The 17,456-nt window shown below is 39.2% G+C and overlaps 1 protein-coding gene across 2 annotated transcripts; it reads right to left on the bottom strand.

Moving 5' to 3' along the window:
* Window positions 1-610: 610 nt before the first annotated feature.
* On the bottom strand, window positions 611-17,201 carry FDX1 (ferredoxin 1). 2 transcript variants are annotated; one of them, XR_007767592.1, is made up of 5 exons: window positions 17,023-17,186; window positions 10,944-11,068; window positions 7,965-8,094; window positions 1,277-3,182; window positions 611-850 (listed from the first exon to the last, which is right to left on the bottom strand). XR_007767592.1 is itself a non-coding variant. In XM_050909373.1 (4 exons), the coding sequence occupies exons 1-4, from the start codon at window positions 17,184-17,186 to the stop codon at window positions 3,068-3,070; spliced, it is 534 nt and encodes a 177-aa protein (XP_050765330.1). In that variant the 5' UTR covers window positions 17,187-17,201; the 3' UTR covers window positions 2,645-3,067. The 2 variants fall into 2 exon arrangements, 1 of the variants encoding a protein (XP_050765330.1); XM_050909373.1 differs by lacking the exon at window positions 611-850 and having other exon boundaries at window positions 2,645-3,182; window positions 17,023-17,201.
* Between the last annotated feature and the right edge of the window lie 255 nt (window positions 17,202-17,456).

The raw sequence follows: 17,456 nt of genomic DNA, 5'->3' as shown, positions 1-17,456 counted from the left end.
TAGGACCCCAAACCTGACTGGCATTTAAGGGGGCGGAGGGGAAGGGACATGACCTAGAGCCAGACAAGCTCCCACACACTCTCAGAAAGGCCGAGGGGACTACAAGACCTTTTCTTTTGCCAAAGGATGGTTTTGGCCTGGCTTCCTCACAAAACCAAGCAAATCCAGAGGACCTTTTTACCCCCAGGAATCAGAAGGCAGCACACACACACACCACGCCACACCCCCCCAATGCTTTTGAATTAAAGGTCTGTTTCCACCCCAGACTGCGAGCATGTGTTGTAACCTAAAGTTTAGAAGGAAAGGGAATGAAGTCAGTTCTGATTTTCTCCTCATTTTTGAGGGGAGAGACAGAAGAGACCCACTGACTCCATGTTTTAACAGAGAAAGGAAATGCTTTTAGAAAGTGAGTTACCTGTAATCTTTATTTGGACAAGGAAGTAAATATGTATTTAACTAGTTTTGATGCTTTGTGTCATTGCACAATAATTCATACTTACACTTGAATGTGCATCATTAACAGTTAAAGTTCCATTTTACACCCAGAAATACATTCAATGGCTTGGAGAAAAAGGGAAGAAAAATCAATACAAACAAGGTGTGTCAGAAAGTGGTATAAAATAAGATTTATTTGCAAATCATTTTGACAGTAAGGAAACAAGTACCTCTGAGCTGTGCATTTTGGGGATTACATGTCAGTTCCTTCACCTTCTGAGATTTCCATTTGCATGCAATATGGATACCTCTAGAATTCAGAATGAACTTTGAAGTATCCTTTTTTGCCTTGCTGTGCTAAATAATTCCTTCCACAGGCACACTACAGGAGAGTCAAAGTCTTTGTAATGAGAAGCTGTCACAGGAAACACACAATGAAACAACCTTGGCTTAGGAAGAAAACTGTCGCATGAGAGCTGTTTCACATTTGTTTAACACAGTGTTAAGCGCTTCAAGATTCCCACAAGGAGAAGTGCCTGGTGCTGTATGTAAAAAAAAAAAAAAAAACCAAACAAAAACCAAACCTAAACTCAAAACAAAAAACAAGAAAACCCCAGAACTCAAACACCAACATCTACCCCTAGACCCCCCCCAGCTATACTGAAACCTCAGATTTCTTTCCAATGTAAGAATGCACAGTACATCTGGTTATGACCTGAGTTCCCTCTCTTGGAAGCTAAAGAGTGGTGTCTCATGTAAAAAAAAAGTTCAAGATTTAAAAATAATTACTGTATATAAATGAACTCAGGACAAAGGCAATACAAAGTGAGAATTGATTTACCTTAGTGCCTGATTGCGGGAGGGCAACCCCTAAATTATGGTTAGAGTCACAGCAATTGAAGAGGAAGACAGCAGTATCTTCAGAACATTTCTTCAATTTATTTCCACCCTTCTCCCCAGCCTCGCTCTGTCTTTCAAAAAGCCAGGAAATTTCAACTCTGAAGTCATATTTTGAATTAGATGAGATAGGAAGTGTATTCTGAAAACCCTGTATGATTAAGTTCTGAGCAGACCACATTAAGCATATCTTGGTTTAGGGGAAACTCCAAAGGGAACACCAGGAAACAAAGTAATAGCTACTCAGAGGAAATCAAAGAATCTGAACTAGATCTATTTTCAATACAGTTACAGAAAATATTTCCTTTTGTAACAAAGAGAAACTTTTTTTTTCTCTTTATGAAGCTCAAAATCATCCCAATATTCAACACTGGAAAAATAATATTTTTTCCCCTCTCCCATAAATATAATAATGCAAGAAAAGATGTCTAGATGTCATTGTCACCAGTTCAAATAAGGCATTAATGAATGCATTAGATCATTCAAATGTAAATAAACATGTTACATATATATAAATATGCCCAAAATATTAAAATAACCTTATAAGGATAACAACTATTGTATTGGTGACAACCATTTCCTTTAATTATTTAGGCAACAAAAACTGGAGAGAGTAATAGAGTCTTAGAGACATTATTTTATTTTGGTCTACTTTAGAAAGACTAGAACAAGATCCAACTGAAAGCTCTTCATCATCAGTCCACATGCTATCCCACCATGGGGGTCTCCCTACCCCTTCCAGGGAACCTAGTCCACCTTATGGAATAAATATGCTTGGTCATTTCACATCAACCATTATTGAAATGATCCCGAGAGTAAGGCCCATAATCTAGGAATCTCTTTAAGCTGAATGCCCTAGCTAACATCAGACTGTCTCCTGAACAAGCTCAAAACAGAAAAAGGGATAAAGATTTCAGAACAAATCTTATGTTGACAAACATTGCCCTCTTCAATCCCAACTCGGCCATCTTCAGAGAACATCAAGAATCTACAGTTACCTCCAGTGGTTATGCTCTCCCATTAGACAGCTCCAAGGCTTTACTCTAAGCCATGTGTATCCCCATATTTGTGGTGTAGTCAAACGTAAATACAGTTGAGGTTTATTGACTTCTGATTTGGGCAACAGAGATGCACTGCAGCAATTAAGCTGCAGGTGCCAACATTCTGTATCAGCCCCTACATTTCATTGTTTTAACAGTATTTTTACAAGACAAAATTTGCCACATCTCATTAAGATTCCAAAGTTTGGAAAAACCCTGCCCTGAAAATCCACTATTTGCTGAGGAAGTATCATATTTACTGAGAACGTGAATTAGCTCTGAGCATACTGTCTTTAATGACAACGCTTTAAAAAGACCCCATGCAGTCTTACAAGTTTTGTTCTCTTACATATCCAGGTCTGAAACCTAGAAATGCCCAGGGGTTTTTAGGAGAAGTCTTGTAGAAGTGATCCAGTTTTCAAACGTCATTAAAGGTTTTGGCAGAATATTGTTATATGAAATCTGTAATACACTTGCTAACGTTTATAATCCAATGATCACTTGTAAGAAGTATTATTGCATTTTAAGCTTAAAAATATAGGAGGTTCTATAAAGAAAATTAAAATAGCATTAATCTAATACTGATAGTCATATAAAATAACTCACAATTATGTAAGTTTCCATATTTAATTACACATTTAAAAATAAGTTATAAAAATAGTTAAGCTTCTTTAAAACCCCTAAGATATTTTCTTTTAGGAGTTTTTACTCATATCTACTGATTGTCTAGCATCGGCAACAGCTTCTGGTACTCGAACAGTCATATCATCCATCGATTTCTTCAAGCAGATTTGGCAGCCTAAACGTGATCTGTAGGGAAATACAACATTGTCGTTAGTTCTAGCCAATCATTTATCTAAGAGCACTTACCCCCTTATGCCTCCAATATTCAGCCATCCCAAGCATATTATGATCTAGAAACAGCCACTCTTGTGCATGGTCTTAATCAAGACCAATAGTGAACGGCATGCATCAATACAAAGATATACATGGCAATAATCATGATTTACATTAAGTAACAGAGTTCAGTACATTGGAAAGTTGTACACAGAGTGCTTCCTACTTGCTGAGACAACATATAATGAGGGTGACCCTTCCGTTTTCAATGGGTCATTAATAGTTCAATCAAGTGCAGGGAATGACACTTGATCTCCCAAGGGAGATTTTGCATCTCTGAAGAGATGAAGGCAATGAATGTGAATGAAAGCCTCAGAAAAAGCATAGCCTAACCCATCCAGAGTCCAATGTTTTCAAACTGAACAACTCAAGATTGGGTCATGAAGCCAGAAAGGTAAGAGTGAAGAGACAGGAAACATAGGAAGGAGAAGGATAAAATACTCATGGCACCTGAGGAGATGCAATCCTTCATTTTTCTACCTATCATTCAGCATGAAAGTGTTGTATGTGAGCAATTAAAATCAGAAGATTTAATACCACAACAAAATTCTGCAGACATTACAAGCCACTTTTATTGCTGGGATATCTTTAATTCAATGTCCATGCCTTGGTACTTAAGTATAGAATACTTAAACATCAGCAAGGATGGGCAATGTTCTGTAGCACCAGTTGAATAATTTAATCAGTACAGGAATGTAGGCAGAGATATTATAAAAAATGGTACTACATTAATATCTAAACAGAACTCTTTCAAGCGTGCAGCGATCAACTGTTCTTAAAGCTCCCAATTCAGTACTATACCTGAAAGTAATACTTCTATGTAAATGACTGTATACATCAACTTCAAATTACTGGAATGTATATATAAATACATACATTACCACAAGATTTAATCTCATGAATATGCATCCGTAAGAATAGCTTTAGAAATGAAATCTATTAGAGAGATGTGATTTCTGATGTTGATATGTAGCATTACCCATAAGGCTTAATTTACTGAAGTGTCTGTTTTTCACTAAAGACCAATGCTAACTGCGTATGTACTCTGTAGTGTGGCAATGGATTCACTTCATGTGAAATAACACTGCCCTTTGTTTTAAGCCTGCTACACAGCAGTACAAAAAAAACTAGGCAGCAGTAAATAACACTGTGAGAAACAAACTACCTTCTCCTATTCAAATTCTTCCACAGTATTTACAATTTTATAGATATTTAACCAGATTCCCCCACCCCTTAAAGCTGAAGAAGCTTGAACCCCAAAAAAAAGACTTAGTCAATCCCTGCATGAAAGCCATTCCCCCTTTAACCACTTCTATAGGCCTTCCCTTATTTCCTCTCATTCTACTACTTTAAAAAAACCAACCAACCAAACAACAATAAAACAGGAAGTCAGAGTTGCACAAGTATAAAGATATGGTGAATCCCCATTTTGTCATGTAATGGTATTTTCTGGTTTTCTACCTGTTCCTACCTAATATTGCCAATGTTCCATTTACCTTTTTGAGGTTTGTTTTTTGTTTGGGGTGTTTTTTTGTTTTTGGTGGGTTTTTTTTGTTTGTTTTTTTTTTTTTTTTTTTTTTTTTTTTTTTTTACACCAAACCTTATGCTGACATTCTTGGAAAGACACTAGCTAGCTGACAGCCTATTTCAAATATGCAAAGTTACAACTGTTCTACCCACCTCTCCATATGCATTTATCTGCACCTTTTAACACCAAACTTTGTTTCCTGTCACTCAACGGCACAAGATCCTTGTGCATGGCTTCACTGACAGTTTTCGTTTACACCACACTGAGTAACATCACACTATACACAAACCTTAGTCTTCATTGTCTTTTCCCGAGTCTTTCACAAATATGCTCACTACATAAAACGTAGCACTGATCACTTTTACATCACACTGTTGATCACATACTCTTACCAGATATCCAAATACTTCTACGTTGTTAAAAGACAAATGTTTGGGGTTTTTTAACCAATTACTTATCCTTTACAGGGCCTTTGCTCTTATCCCGTTGCAACTCAAAACTTAGTAAAGGATTTCTGGACCTAAGTAAACTACATGGGCTGTAAGATCTTTCTTCATGCTCAGTCACTCATCTGACTCAACAGAACTCCTGTATCTGTTACATCCTCCTACAAAAGCTCTGTTGAATTTTCGCTTTACCATTATGTAGTAGAAACTATAAAAAAAGCAACAGCCCATAGACATAATGTGTCCAGTATGGAATCAGACTCACTGTTCTCCAGTTCCGCTGATCTCATTTTAAAAGTTGGGTTGCTACCTTCCATTCCTTTGATGTGGAAGCAGTTTTAAACCAACTAATTAAGCCTTACAGACAGTAGTTCAGAAATGTCATATTGAATTCCTGTAGAACTCCTGGGTGAATGCTACCTAGTCATTACCATTTGTTACTACTCATTTTACTTATTTACTGCAATACTACTTCTATGGACACACCAGTTTGAGACAGATACTCCAGGAAGCCCTCTGCAAAGAAATCTTCCAGTGCATGGACATCCCATAACATCTCTAGAGACAACAATGCAAAAGAAGCTTTGCTTTTACGTTATCTTTTTATATTTTAAGTGCACCTTCTACATCACCCATTGGCTCTTCATGCAGACAAGTTTCCTGCTTCTGATAGGTTAGAAACAAAAGTATTTTTCTACTTTTTAGCAAGCTGTTTCTCAGCTTATTTTTCCTTCAGTATTCTTTTTAAACATTTAACTTGGCAGGGTTTGCATCCCCCCCATCTTACTACTTTTAATAACGTCTACTGTTCTGCAGTTAATCAAAACAATTTCGTTTTAACCTAATTAGTCCCTCATTTTAAAAAACATGAGCTTTCTTTCAGCTACCAGCTGCCATCTTTCCCAGAGAGTCACTGACAAGAAAAAGCTTTTATCCTCATACTTATGACAGAGCATAGTAGTGCATCTCCATTACACGTTTATATCAGCACATGAGACCAGGTAATCTATAGCAAGTATCAGTCACTTAAAGCTCTGTCTTCCAGAAAATTCATCCTCTCACACATATGAAAGATCCCTGGCCATACAAAGAACACATGATGTTAGGAAAACCTAACAGAAGTAACAAACATCTTCAGAGGGTCTAAAACTTAACTTGGTCTGAAGAACTTTGAGAGAAAAATAGCAATATTTAAACAGAGAGCTCTGGTTTTCTACTGTTTTTCAGTTCTTCAGTAAAAACTCCTTGCTTTAAACCTTTAATTAAAAGATAGCCAAAGAAAAAAGTTTTTTATTAGATCATTGGCCTCCAGAGCTATTTAGGAATTGGTTTGGCCAAGAACCTAAAAGTTACTCTAAGGAGAATCATGGTAGATGGTAAGAGTGAAGTAAATTCACACTTAATAGGCTTATGATTTTTTAAAAATTGAAAATGTTTTTTTGGGAGACAGGAAAAAGGATAAAACAAAAGCAGCTGAAACATGTTTCTCATAGCGTGACTTCTTTGCCTTCACAACCTCCCCGACAAGTTAAGATTTGGCTGAAGTGAGAAAAAGTGTACTCTCATGTAGAAACGATTAGTACAGTATTCCCATTACTGGTACAAGGAGATAAACGGGTTAATTCAGAGTACTTCTTTGCAGAGACACAAAAACCCCTATGCTATACAGGCCAGGTATAAAGCCCTCACATCATTGGAAAGATTCTCAAAAACTTCAACAAGCAGTTCCATTGAAGCATGAAGGAAAGGGCTTGTGAAACCTTGGTGAGGCATAGCTGCCTACTGTTCATGTGGGTATGTTCTATGATACAGGCTATGAGTACACCGGCAAGTAGTGCAGCCCACTAGGAATGGGTCTGATGAGGACGTGACACCCTAATTACAAGGCATGTGATGGTGGAGGAGATGTAGAACAGAGGGTTATTTTAGACTACCACTAATCTAATCCTATGCACTGAAATGCCCATTAGCAGTTAGAGCACGCTTTAGGATTAGTTTCACCCAAAAAAGAATCTGGCTTGTGTGCACCAAGAGCACTCTGACATGAGTCAAAGCATGACAAGTGGGGACACTGCTATGTGGGACACCGTTTATCCTAGAGAAGGCTCGGGGGGAGGATCTTATCAATGTACATAAATACCAGAGAGGTTGTGGAGTCTCCATCCTTGGAGATATTCAAAAGCCGTCTGGACATGGTCCTGGGCATCGGCTCTAGGTGGCCCTGCTTGAGCAGGGGGTTGGACCAGATTACCTCAAGAGGTCCCCTCCAACCTCAACCCTTCTGTGATTCTGTGAAAAGAAGATCTGACCAAAACTAAAATACTAATGTAAACACATTCATAAAATACATTAACTAGCTACAGACTAACGGAGACAGAAAACAGAAAGGAAGGGAAACAAGAACAAGAAAATTCATACACATGACAGCAGCAGCAAAGTTTTTGTTGAAGGAACTGGGTTTTTGGTCATACTTCAGTATCTGACTCTTCTGCATCAGACACCTCTGAAGAGCAAGTACTGGCAACTGCCACTCTTCAGTTACAAAAACAATACTGACATCTTTTTAATATGAATTCAGATAAACAATATTTAAACTTGGCAGTCCCATTTGTGTAACAGAATCCAGCTATTCATTAAAAGCTGATTAAGACACTCTAAGAATACTGGACTGCAAACCCTTCTTTCCATTCTTTGATGTACTGAAGTGTTATGTTGCCTTACGTTTCTGTGAGGCCATATGCCAGGTCCAGCATGTCCATCTCTTCATCAGTAATTGCATCTAGTTTCTCAAATATGTGGTCTTCAAAGATTAAATGACAAGTTGAACAGGCTAGCGTTCCTTCACATGCACCTAAAGAAAAAAAAAAAAAATCAAGATAACAGAAAATCCAAGTTTCAAATTACAGCAGAATTTCAGAAGAAATCCTTCATATATAAGTGTTTGTCTCATACAAGAAGTATCTCTGTTGATTAGTAAAATTAATGTTTCATATATTCCCACATTCATGTATCCACTCTGCATTCAACTGCCAATATTTCTACAGTTCCTACAACACTAAGATTTACTTGAATGCTGTAGTTAGTTAAAATACTTAACTAATCCTCTTTCTACCATTTAAAGAGAGAAAAGTTTTCTACTCTAAGAATGCAAAAGCAGACAACACTGTCAATCAACACTACTTAATTTATTTCCAAGGTTGATCCTTCTATCCCTTCTCTTTCCCATGGTTTTGAGAACGTTTCCTCAAGAAGTTCAACAGAAGACACCTGCTATACAAAAAATTCCTCAGAAGGAGGGATTTTATACTTGGTATTTCTTCTCACTCAACAGAACACTAATTCACAGCAACAAAGGTAGTCAGGGTAGAGAGAGATGGTTTTCTCTGTGTTAAAGAGTACTACATGTATTACTAAGCAATCCAGCCTGAGCCAAGGATCTAATAATTTGCTAGGATTGAACAGAACAAGCATCAACTACATCTACCTGCTAGAGCAATTAGGTCGTCACAGGACAGTAAAAGTTTGAACACTAAGAAATTTGTCTCTGCCGCCGTATAGGGCTGGCACCAAGTTCCCTACTTTGTTGAAAAAGAAACATGCCACTTCAAGACGAGGAGAAAGCTGAACTCTTCATACTTGTGTGGAGATTTGGGCTGGGGCACACAAACCCCCACCTCTGATTTAAATTGGTAAGAGAGAAGTAGGTAACACATTAGCCAAGTTTCCTTTATTTACTCATTTCCAGGGAAAGCAGAACCAAGACTATTGTGACCACATCACCTCTGTACTCATTTGGAAACAAAGGGAAGCAAGGCTGCAGGTATAACCACTGCTATGAAAAGAAACAGTGGGATTCATCATCAGACCACAAGAATCATGCAGAAAGCACCATGCTGTTACATGTAGTAACAGTATCAACACCACATATTCAAAGTGAGCATGACACTGCACTATAAGACTTGATTTTTAAAATAAATCACATCTTCAAGTACATACAAATGCATGTGAAAAAGTAGAGTTTAAATAAAGTGCCAAATAATGTAAAATTTGTCATATCAGCAGTTTAAGTGTTTTAATGTTGGGGGAGGGGAGAAGGGGGAAAAAGAAAAAAAAAGGAAAGAAAGAACACTGACCAGTCTATTTGAGCAGTGGAAGGTCTTTCTGTAACTGTAAAGCTAGCAGCAGCAAACAAACTTGAGTGCAGCTGAATCATTCAACAGTTTTGTAAGTCTTTATACAAAGCTATTCCTATTATTATTACTACACATGGGATGCCCCCTAGTGATAGAAGTAAATCGATAAGATTTACTTTTTACATTTTTTCCCCTCATTACTTTATTCCTAAACACAGAACACACATTTTTACGTTATTTATACTGCATTATTTCTCTGCCCTAGCATGATGTTTCATTAGCAAATGAGTATTGAAATAGGACTGGCATATGTTATAAATAAAGATAGTTAGAGTATCTCCAATTTTTAGTTTGGCTTCTGTTTATTGAACAACATTATCTTTTTTTTCCCCCCCCACTTTACCACAATGCTTTAACATGGCTGACATTTACACAAACTTAGAGAATATTTACTGTAGAATACAAGCAGACTAGCCATAAGCCTATATGACATATTTAATAAGTGATACATAAAGCTAGTTATCCCAACACATTACAGATTTTTGAGACAATTCTTCTTCCCCAGATGTGTGCAACTCTAGACATAACAGTTGTGTCAGACATAAATCTGAGATTTATAATCTTATCAAAGATTTTATTACTAGCAGTGAAATTTATTTGCACTTAAATAAAACACACCTCAGATTTCAAACTGTGCTACGCTAGCCTACTTATTTTTTTCTCTAATTGCGCCATGCTATGCATTCACTCATGCAAATTGTACTTCCGCTTCCTGCTTTAGTTTGTGCTATTAATTCTTAAGCTCATGTTCATGTAAATACCTGTCCTGAGGTATTTAATTGCATTACCAAATACCACTACTTTGCGTCGGCAGAATCCTACAACTTCAACGGAACTAACCATGGAAAGTGCAAAAGTTTGAAGGAATACGGAGGTGTTATAACTTCCTCCTATTTTGATTTTAAACAGAACTTGTACCGAGTTAGAATTTCACTAGGGCATTGGTCTCCTTTACCCCAGTCCTTTAATAAGAATTAAACTTTTTGCTCTTCCCTGCTAACTGACACGGATTTGGTTGTTTCTTTCACTTAACATGCAAATACTACAGCAATTTGCGCTACAAAAAGCCGGATAATAAATTGAGACAGTATGGCAATACAGAAGTAACCAGACGCTGTTAGAAATATACCAGTTTTGTGTTGCCTCCAGAACCTTTCAGCTCAGAAGAGTCTGCAGGTGGCATACTTCAGATTCTACCTTGACAGCACTCTGTCCACATTCCCCTCCTTTAACATTCAACCAAGGCTCACCCCAAATATTTTTTTAGAATTTGACCCAAAATATTCTATGCACTTGCAGGAAAAAACCAAATGGGGAGAAAATCCAAATAAAGTACAGCTAGGTTTCATAAATAAATTCATAAATAAATATTAATTTACGGTCGCACTCAATCTTAAGGGTCTTTTCCAACCTAAATGATTCTATGATTCTATAAATATTTATGAATAAACTGGTAACAGAACATAACTTCTAGACACTGGATACAGTATTCAGTGAATCTACTTACCAAAACCATCTATGTCTAGATTATTATCAACAACAACATCCAGTAGTGAATCCCCAGGTTTTCCTTTGGCTGTTAGTTTGTCACCATCACGATTTATGAAATGAACAGTTATTTTATCTTCTGAGCTGAAAAAGAAAAATATATAATGGAATTAAAGAAAGAATTCTATAATTTTTTAGATCTTTAAAATTGATTGAATACTACTAAACCAGTAATCACTATCAACTCTAAGAGCACAGAAACCTAAGTTATTGGCTTTTAAAGCTGTAACAGGTACAGACAGTTACTGCTGTACATTGAACAAAAGCCATGAAAAACAAGAAAAAAAAATTGGTTTGTGTTTTGTCACTAGAAGCTATATAGGATCCTGATGTTTTGCCTTTCACCAAATAGAGTCAGAGCTATTTTGTTTTAGGCACAATATTTGTATTTTTATTAAATAAAAGAGCTTATTTTAAATGCTTCTCTACACACCTTTCTGTGGACTCTTGCTTTGGATTTATGAAATTTTAATTGTTCTCATCATTATAATTTAGGACAAATTTTAAACTCTAAGCGGAAATGGGAAAATCTAAGACATTTTACTTTATTAGTTCCAAAATTTAATTCTCCTGTCCTCCCAAAAATGGAAATACTCCAAAAGCATTCTGCTTTTTTTGAGCACAGATTCTCTTAGGGTTTCACCTTGTAAATATTAATTCTAGAGAAGTTCAAAGTTTTGACATTGGCTTCAAAGAAAGAAGGTTTTGTATTTTCCTGCTTTGCTTTTCAGACAATTATGTTTATTTAAGAAAAAATTATCTTGTAGTCTGCATAAAAATTTCTTAAGACTAAAGCTTTTAATATGGAAAAAAAATAGAGTTTTTTTGTGTTCCATATTATGTTATTTCACATGCAAATTAAAGGAAAGTTTTTAATATACTAACAAATAAAATACAGCTTGTTTGTTTTGAAACAGACTATTTTCTTTCCTATAGTAAGTGAGCAAAACAAGAAAAACTTGTTGGATGGACAGTGAAGAAACCTGCCAGGAGATGAGAGATACAAATAGAACAACTGAAAGCTAATGCAAAAATCTATGTTTCAATGTGAAATCCATGTTTAAGAACAGCATGCTTAATACTACCTTTAATCTTTTTGTAACTATGGGCCTTGAATGATCTATCATATGGAAAGCATACAAGCTTGAAAATCAAGTCACACCTGGAAAACTGTAACCTGTAGAGCTGAATATTAAAGCAAAAATTTGAAAGTGGCCATACTGAAACATCAGTGAACAGATTATTTTTGGAACTGGCTGTAAAAGAAAGTGTGTTTTTAAGCAATCCGAGTCCTAGCTCATTTTGAAAAACAACAAGTGTTTGTTGCTCTACACTTAATGTACTTGCCACAACTGTAAGCTCAGTTGGCAGCAGTATGCGCTGTGATTCATTATGATGTCGTGTTCAATTCTTATCATATCATTCCTCAGTCCATTCTCCAGAAGGCAGCCACAAGCTACTATTAACTATAAATTCATTCCAAAATTATAATCGATAATGAAGGATTGACCTTGCTGATCTGCAGAATGCAACTGAAGCACGCACTATAATAAAATTCAGCAATCTTAAAGATGTATCTTTACAAAATGTAATTAATGTTGCATAGTCACCTGTCATATCAAAGGACCACCTCCAGCAAACCATTCTGTGGGGGTTTAAGTTACCACTCTGCTCTTCTTTTTGCTCCTCTGCTGTGCTAACACCTCCCACAGCACAACCAAGGAAACAAGCACCCACTTCTTAGATATACTAGTACAAAATTCACCACGTCCACTAGTAGTTTAAGACTGATGGGTTTAGATTGCATCTGGGAAGATATAGATTTGCATTCTGACAGCCAAAGTAAACAACTGACAGTGTACTTTTAAATTGCTTCAAAAAGCCCTTCCAGAGCTCACCAAAATACACTCTCATTTACTGAAATATTTCTGTCAACATGACAAACACAACCCTGACAGGAGACTCAATGCAAGATGTACTTGCATTTATGGGCATCTTCTGCCCAAGGTATAGACATGGCAAGTACCAAATATTTGTTCAATATCCAAAACATACCCTTTCCTCTATTATAGGATGAGGCAATCACAAGCAACATGGACCATACAGCAAGATGTCTGGCCATCCATTAGATCATTGGAACCTTTGTAAAAGACAAGTCATCTCCCTCCCAGTTTTCAAAACACACCTGAAACTGTCTTCACCTGTGATTACACTTTAATCTGGCATAACACCACAGTGCCACCAGAAGAACAGTGCTGCCCTCCCTCCTTTGTGCCTTCTATCACCAGCGCTCACACTGTCATGCAATAAACCGGGTCTGGAAACAAAACCGGCTGAAACCCAGCCTTCACAGGTCAACGGCCATATGAATGTCAGAACTGGTACACAGTCAGATCTGCCCCTTCTACGAAATTTACTTCAGTTTAAAACAATTGTGTTACTGCAACTTTACGACGCAGTAACACAATCTAAGCTTCATGATCAGCTTAAACCGATCTCTTTCTAATATAAAAATGTGGTTTTGGGTGATCCCCACTCCAAATTGCCCTGCCATCATCCTTACAGCTGTATTACTGCAAGTCAATTCATTTTGCAAACCTGGGTGAAAATCAACCATAAAAACAAAGTAGTCCCAGCTGAACCAGCAAGCAAAACTGACAGAAGTGCCACTGCCCACAACAAAAATGAGGAAACAGGAGTGGGAACCCCTTTTCAGTAGTAACAATCTTACACTAGCTTCAGCCAGTTGTGGAACTACACCGTGGCTGTGCATGCCTAACTGGTGTGGCGTGCAGCAAGGGGACAAACCAAAGTACCACCACTAAGTCACTGACTTTTGTTGAAGATCGCTACAGTAATTAATCTTTTCTACGGGACCTAATCCACCCTGGTTGATAACTGAAACTAAAATTTATGTATTTGTAATAAAGTTAGAGATAGCCTTCTTAAATCTTCCAGTAGGATCTGTTTTTCTGCTATTGCCATCTTTACCACTGTTCACATAGCCAAAATGTTTAATTTAAAAAATCACTAAGGCTTTATTGTGCATGAGCCCGAGCAGTGAAAATACTTTCAGAAGTGTGTGTACATAATAATCAGACCTAGTCAGACATTCAAAACACACACTGTGCAGATCTTTTCAATGACTGGGAGATACCATTAAAAAAATAATCACCACACCTGCATGAAACAATACTTAGGCTTTATAAATTTCAAGTAATGTGGCTTTTGTCTACCCAGCCATTGTTTGTGTGAAAAAAAAAAAAAACCACAATGAAACACCACCATACTGTGAACTAGTCACAGGCAATTAACATGAAACATGTGCCAGGCCTATGCTAGTATAAACAGCCTCAGGATTATCAGGAAGAACAAAACATATTTTGTCTAATCTGCATAAAGCATAAATATCCCAATTCATGCTCAGATGAACCCTTTTCACCAGATGTAAAATACAATTAATTTCTTCATATGGTTGCCACAGTACTATCAGCTTTGTTATCAAGCTTCACTAGGATACCCTAAATTAAGCATACTGCAAATGCACAGAAGAGCACCAGAGAACTGTAAATGCTGTTCATTGTCCCTGCCATGCCAAAAAAAAAAATACTGCAAGAATCCTGACAGCCACCTCTTCCCCCTTAAAAGAAGTATCCTTTTGAATCTTTCAGCTATTACTTCCAAGTTAAGAATCACCTCTTACGTTCCTCCAAACAAAACATAAAGATAACAACTGTAGCCTGGTGTTGCACGTGACGAGATCAACTCTATTATTTCCAGATTTTTTATTAAACAGTAAATCTAACGGCCATACCTAATTGACTGAAGAGTTTCATGAATGAAACTATTATACAGGCCTCAATTAAAATATGGAAGTTATAAATCTGAACTAATCTTTAAAACATGTAGTAATTATGTTGTGCACCAAAAATATTGTACAGCTATCTAAACTGGTATAAAAGAATTCTGAGATAACTACTGTGCACCATGAAATGAAAAGGAAGGATAACAGATAAAAATGGAGCAAGAAAAGAATGAAATGGAAATGAAAACAGGATGCCTGACGCTTCACTGAAACCCTTGGGAATCTCTGCTCACAAGAATCATATCAGCTGATGATTTTATATAGCTAGGTCTTCATCCTCTAGACACAAATACAGCTAATTTTACATATACAAACAATGATGTATCTTTTTACTGGAATAACACTGACTGACTATATAAAGTTCAGGAACTGGGTCTCAAATAATACGACATCCAGAAATGGTAGGGCTAGAGAAAATAACTTGCACATAAATGGAGAAAACACTAATATATGGAACAAACAAGGATTTTCTTTTTCTCCTGACTCACTCAGCCAGGTCATGACATGGAGTATATGAACAATACATTTTAAATACTTGCTTGCATGAGCTTTTTTGCTGGTATGCTTGCGCAATGAATGTGAATAAATTCCAATCTGTATTCAGTCTATTTGTCAAAGACCTGAGGGATTACAGGCCTTACATTACTATTAGGTAAGGAAATGTTTTCCCTTTTTAGTATTCTTTTTCCTCCCATTTTTACCCTGTTCAATAATTTTAATAACTTTTAAAAACTTGACAATACTTTACACAGACTTTTTGATTTTTTGAATTAAAAACTGTGAATCGGGGACCTCAAAATAACTGATCATCAGGGCACACACTCAGTGGAGACTTATTTTTAAGACAATAGGGTCACTCAGAGAAGAGATCTAAATGAGCAACTTGCCCATCTCATATGGGAGTCCTGGACTAAAAAGTTAGTTTGTCTCTCCATATTACAACTATCTACTGGAACAGAGTAAAAGAGCACCTATAGGAGAGTTTAAAAACAAACTATTGAAACAGCTTTGATGGTGAGGGCACTACCCAACCCTCTAGAAACAGGCTAGGCTACACCCCTGATGTTGGGCAGCTGGTTGCGGGTCCTGTTCCGAGTCAGAGAAACTTCTCTGGCAACCAAGTAAATTAGGCTTTTAAAACTTCTGTATTTTAAATACCGAAAGTTAACTGTAGACTCTGACCTATCTTTGAATATACAAGCTACAAGCCAGAAGACCATGCATAAACACAGTCTTTGACTACGTGCACCAAGCTGCAAATCTATAGTTGTGGGCTGTAGAATATTAGATGTCTACAGATGTAATGCATTTTGAAACACCTACTCATACATACTGGTCAAGAGAGGAGGGGTTCTGCATACTTAGATGCACCAGTACTCTTCAGTGAAGAAAAACTATACCAAAAGCAGAAGAGATCTTCAGATCGTCAGTATTGGGCTCTCTCTGATATGTGCTGTACTTCTACCACAAGCCTAGCCAGACTTTCACAAACAACAAAAAAAAGCAAGCGCTGCACTGCATGAAAAAGCAACATCGATAAGGTCACAACCTTTTAGAAAACTAGTTTGAACATTAGGAACCCTAGTTTAGCTTTCCATAACGTTATAAGCTCTTTCAACGGGGTTCCAGGTCACATAGGCCCTGTGGCTTAACCACGCCGCAGGGTCGGTACGGTGCCTAACGGCGACGGGCCCACAGGCACCTCCAGCTACCGGCCCCCGGCACAGCCCTGCGGGACGCTGCTGGCCCCACCCGCCGAGGGCGCACGGCCGACACCCCGGGGGGAGGCTGGTGGAAGGTCCCCCCGCAGAGCGCTTCAGTGCCACCGCCACGGCAGCCGCAGGCGGGACGGCGAGAGCCGGGGCGAAAGGCGGCTGTGAGGGGGCCCAGAAGAGGCCGGGACCTGCCCCGAGCGGGCCAGGCAGCGGCAGGGCCGGGACAGCGGGGCACCGCGGACCGCGGTGCGGCGAGCGACCGGGGGAAGGTCACGCAGCGCCAGCCCGGCTCGGCCGCCCCCGCCCGGGCGGCCCGTGCCACAGGCGGCCGCTGGCCCCGGCTGCCCTCAGCACCGAGGCCCAGGCAGCGGCCCGGCCTGGCCCGGCGCTGCCGCGGCGCGAAGGCGGCCGCCGCCGCGAGGAGCCCGCCCGGCGCCTCACGGCTCCGACCCTCTTACCTGAGCACCGCCCGGGCAGAGAGGCTGAACAGCCGGGCTGCCCTCACGGCAGCGCTGCCACAGCCCGGCCTCGTCCCGGCTGCCGGCGAGGCGGAGAAGAGCCAGCGGCGGGAGGAAGCGGCGGCGGCGGCCCGGAGGAGCCGGGCCGGCCCCGGGGCAGCCATCGCGGCGGCAGGACGAGAGCGCGGGGCCTCCGCGCCGGCACCGGGGGAGGGGCGGGGGCAAAGTCCACCGCTTACGCCTCTGGCGCGAGCTGCGGCGATTCTCGCAGCCGTCTACGTAACGCACGTCCCGCCCCCTTTTGGCGGCGGCGAGAGGTGGCCGCGCGACGGGAAGAGCGGGGTTACGCAAAGTGCGCAGCGATGCGCCGAGGGAAGGGGCCGGGCCTTACGGAAAAGGCGCAGGGCGCTGGTCGCCCGAGGCCGTCTTCCCGT

The sequence above is a fragment of the Gymnogyps californianus genome, chromosome 1, assembly GCF_018139145.2.
Source record: "Gymnogyps californianus isolate 813 chromosome 1, ASM1813914v2, whole genome shotgun sequence".
Classification (NCBI taxonomy): Eukaryota; Metazoa; Chordata; class Aves; order Accipitriformes; family Cathartidae; genus Gymnogyps; species Gymnogyps californianus.
This window is presented reverse-complemented; position numbering and strand designations above follow the sequence as displayed.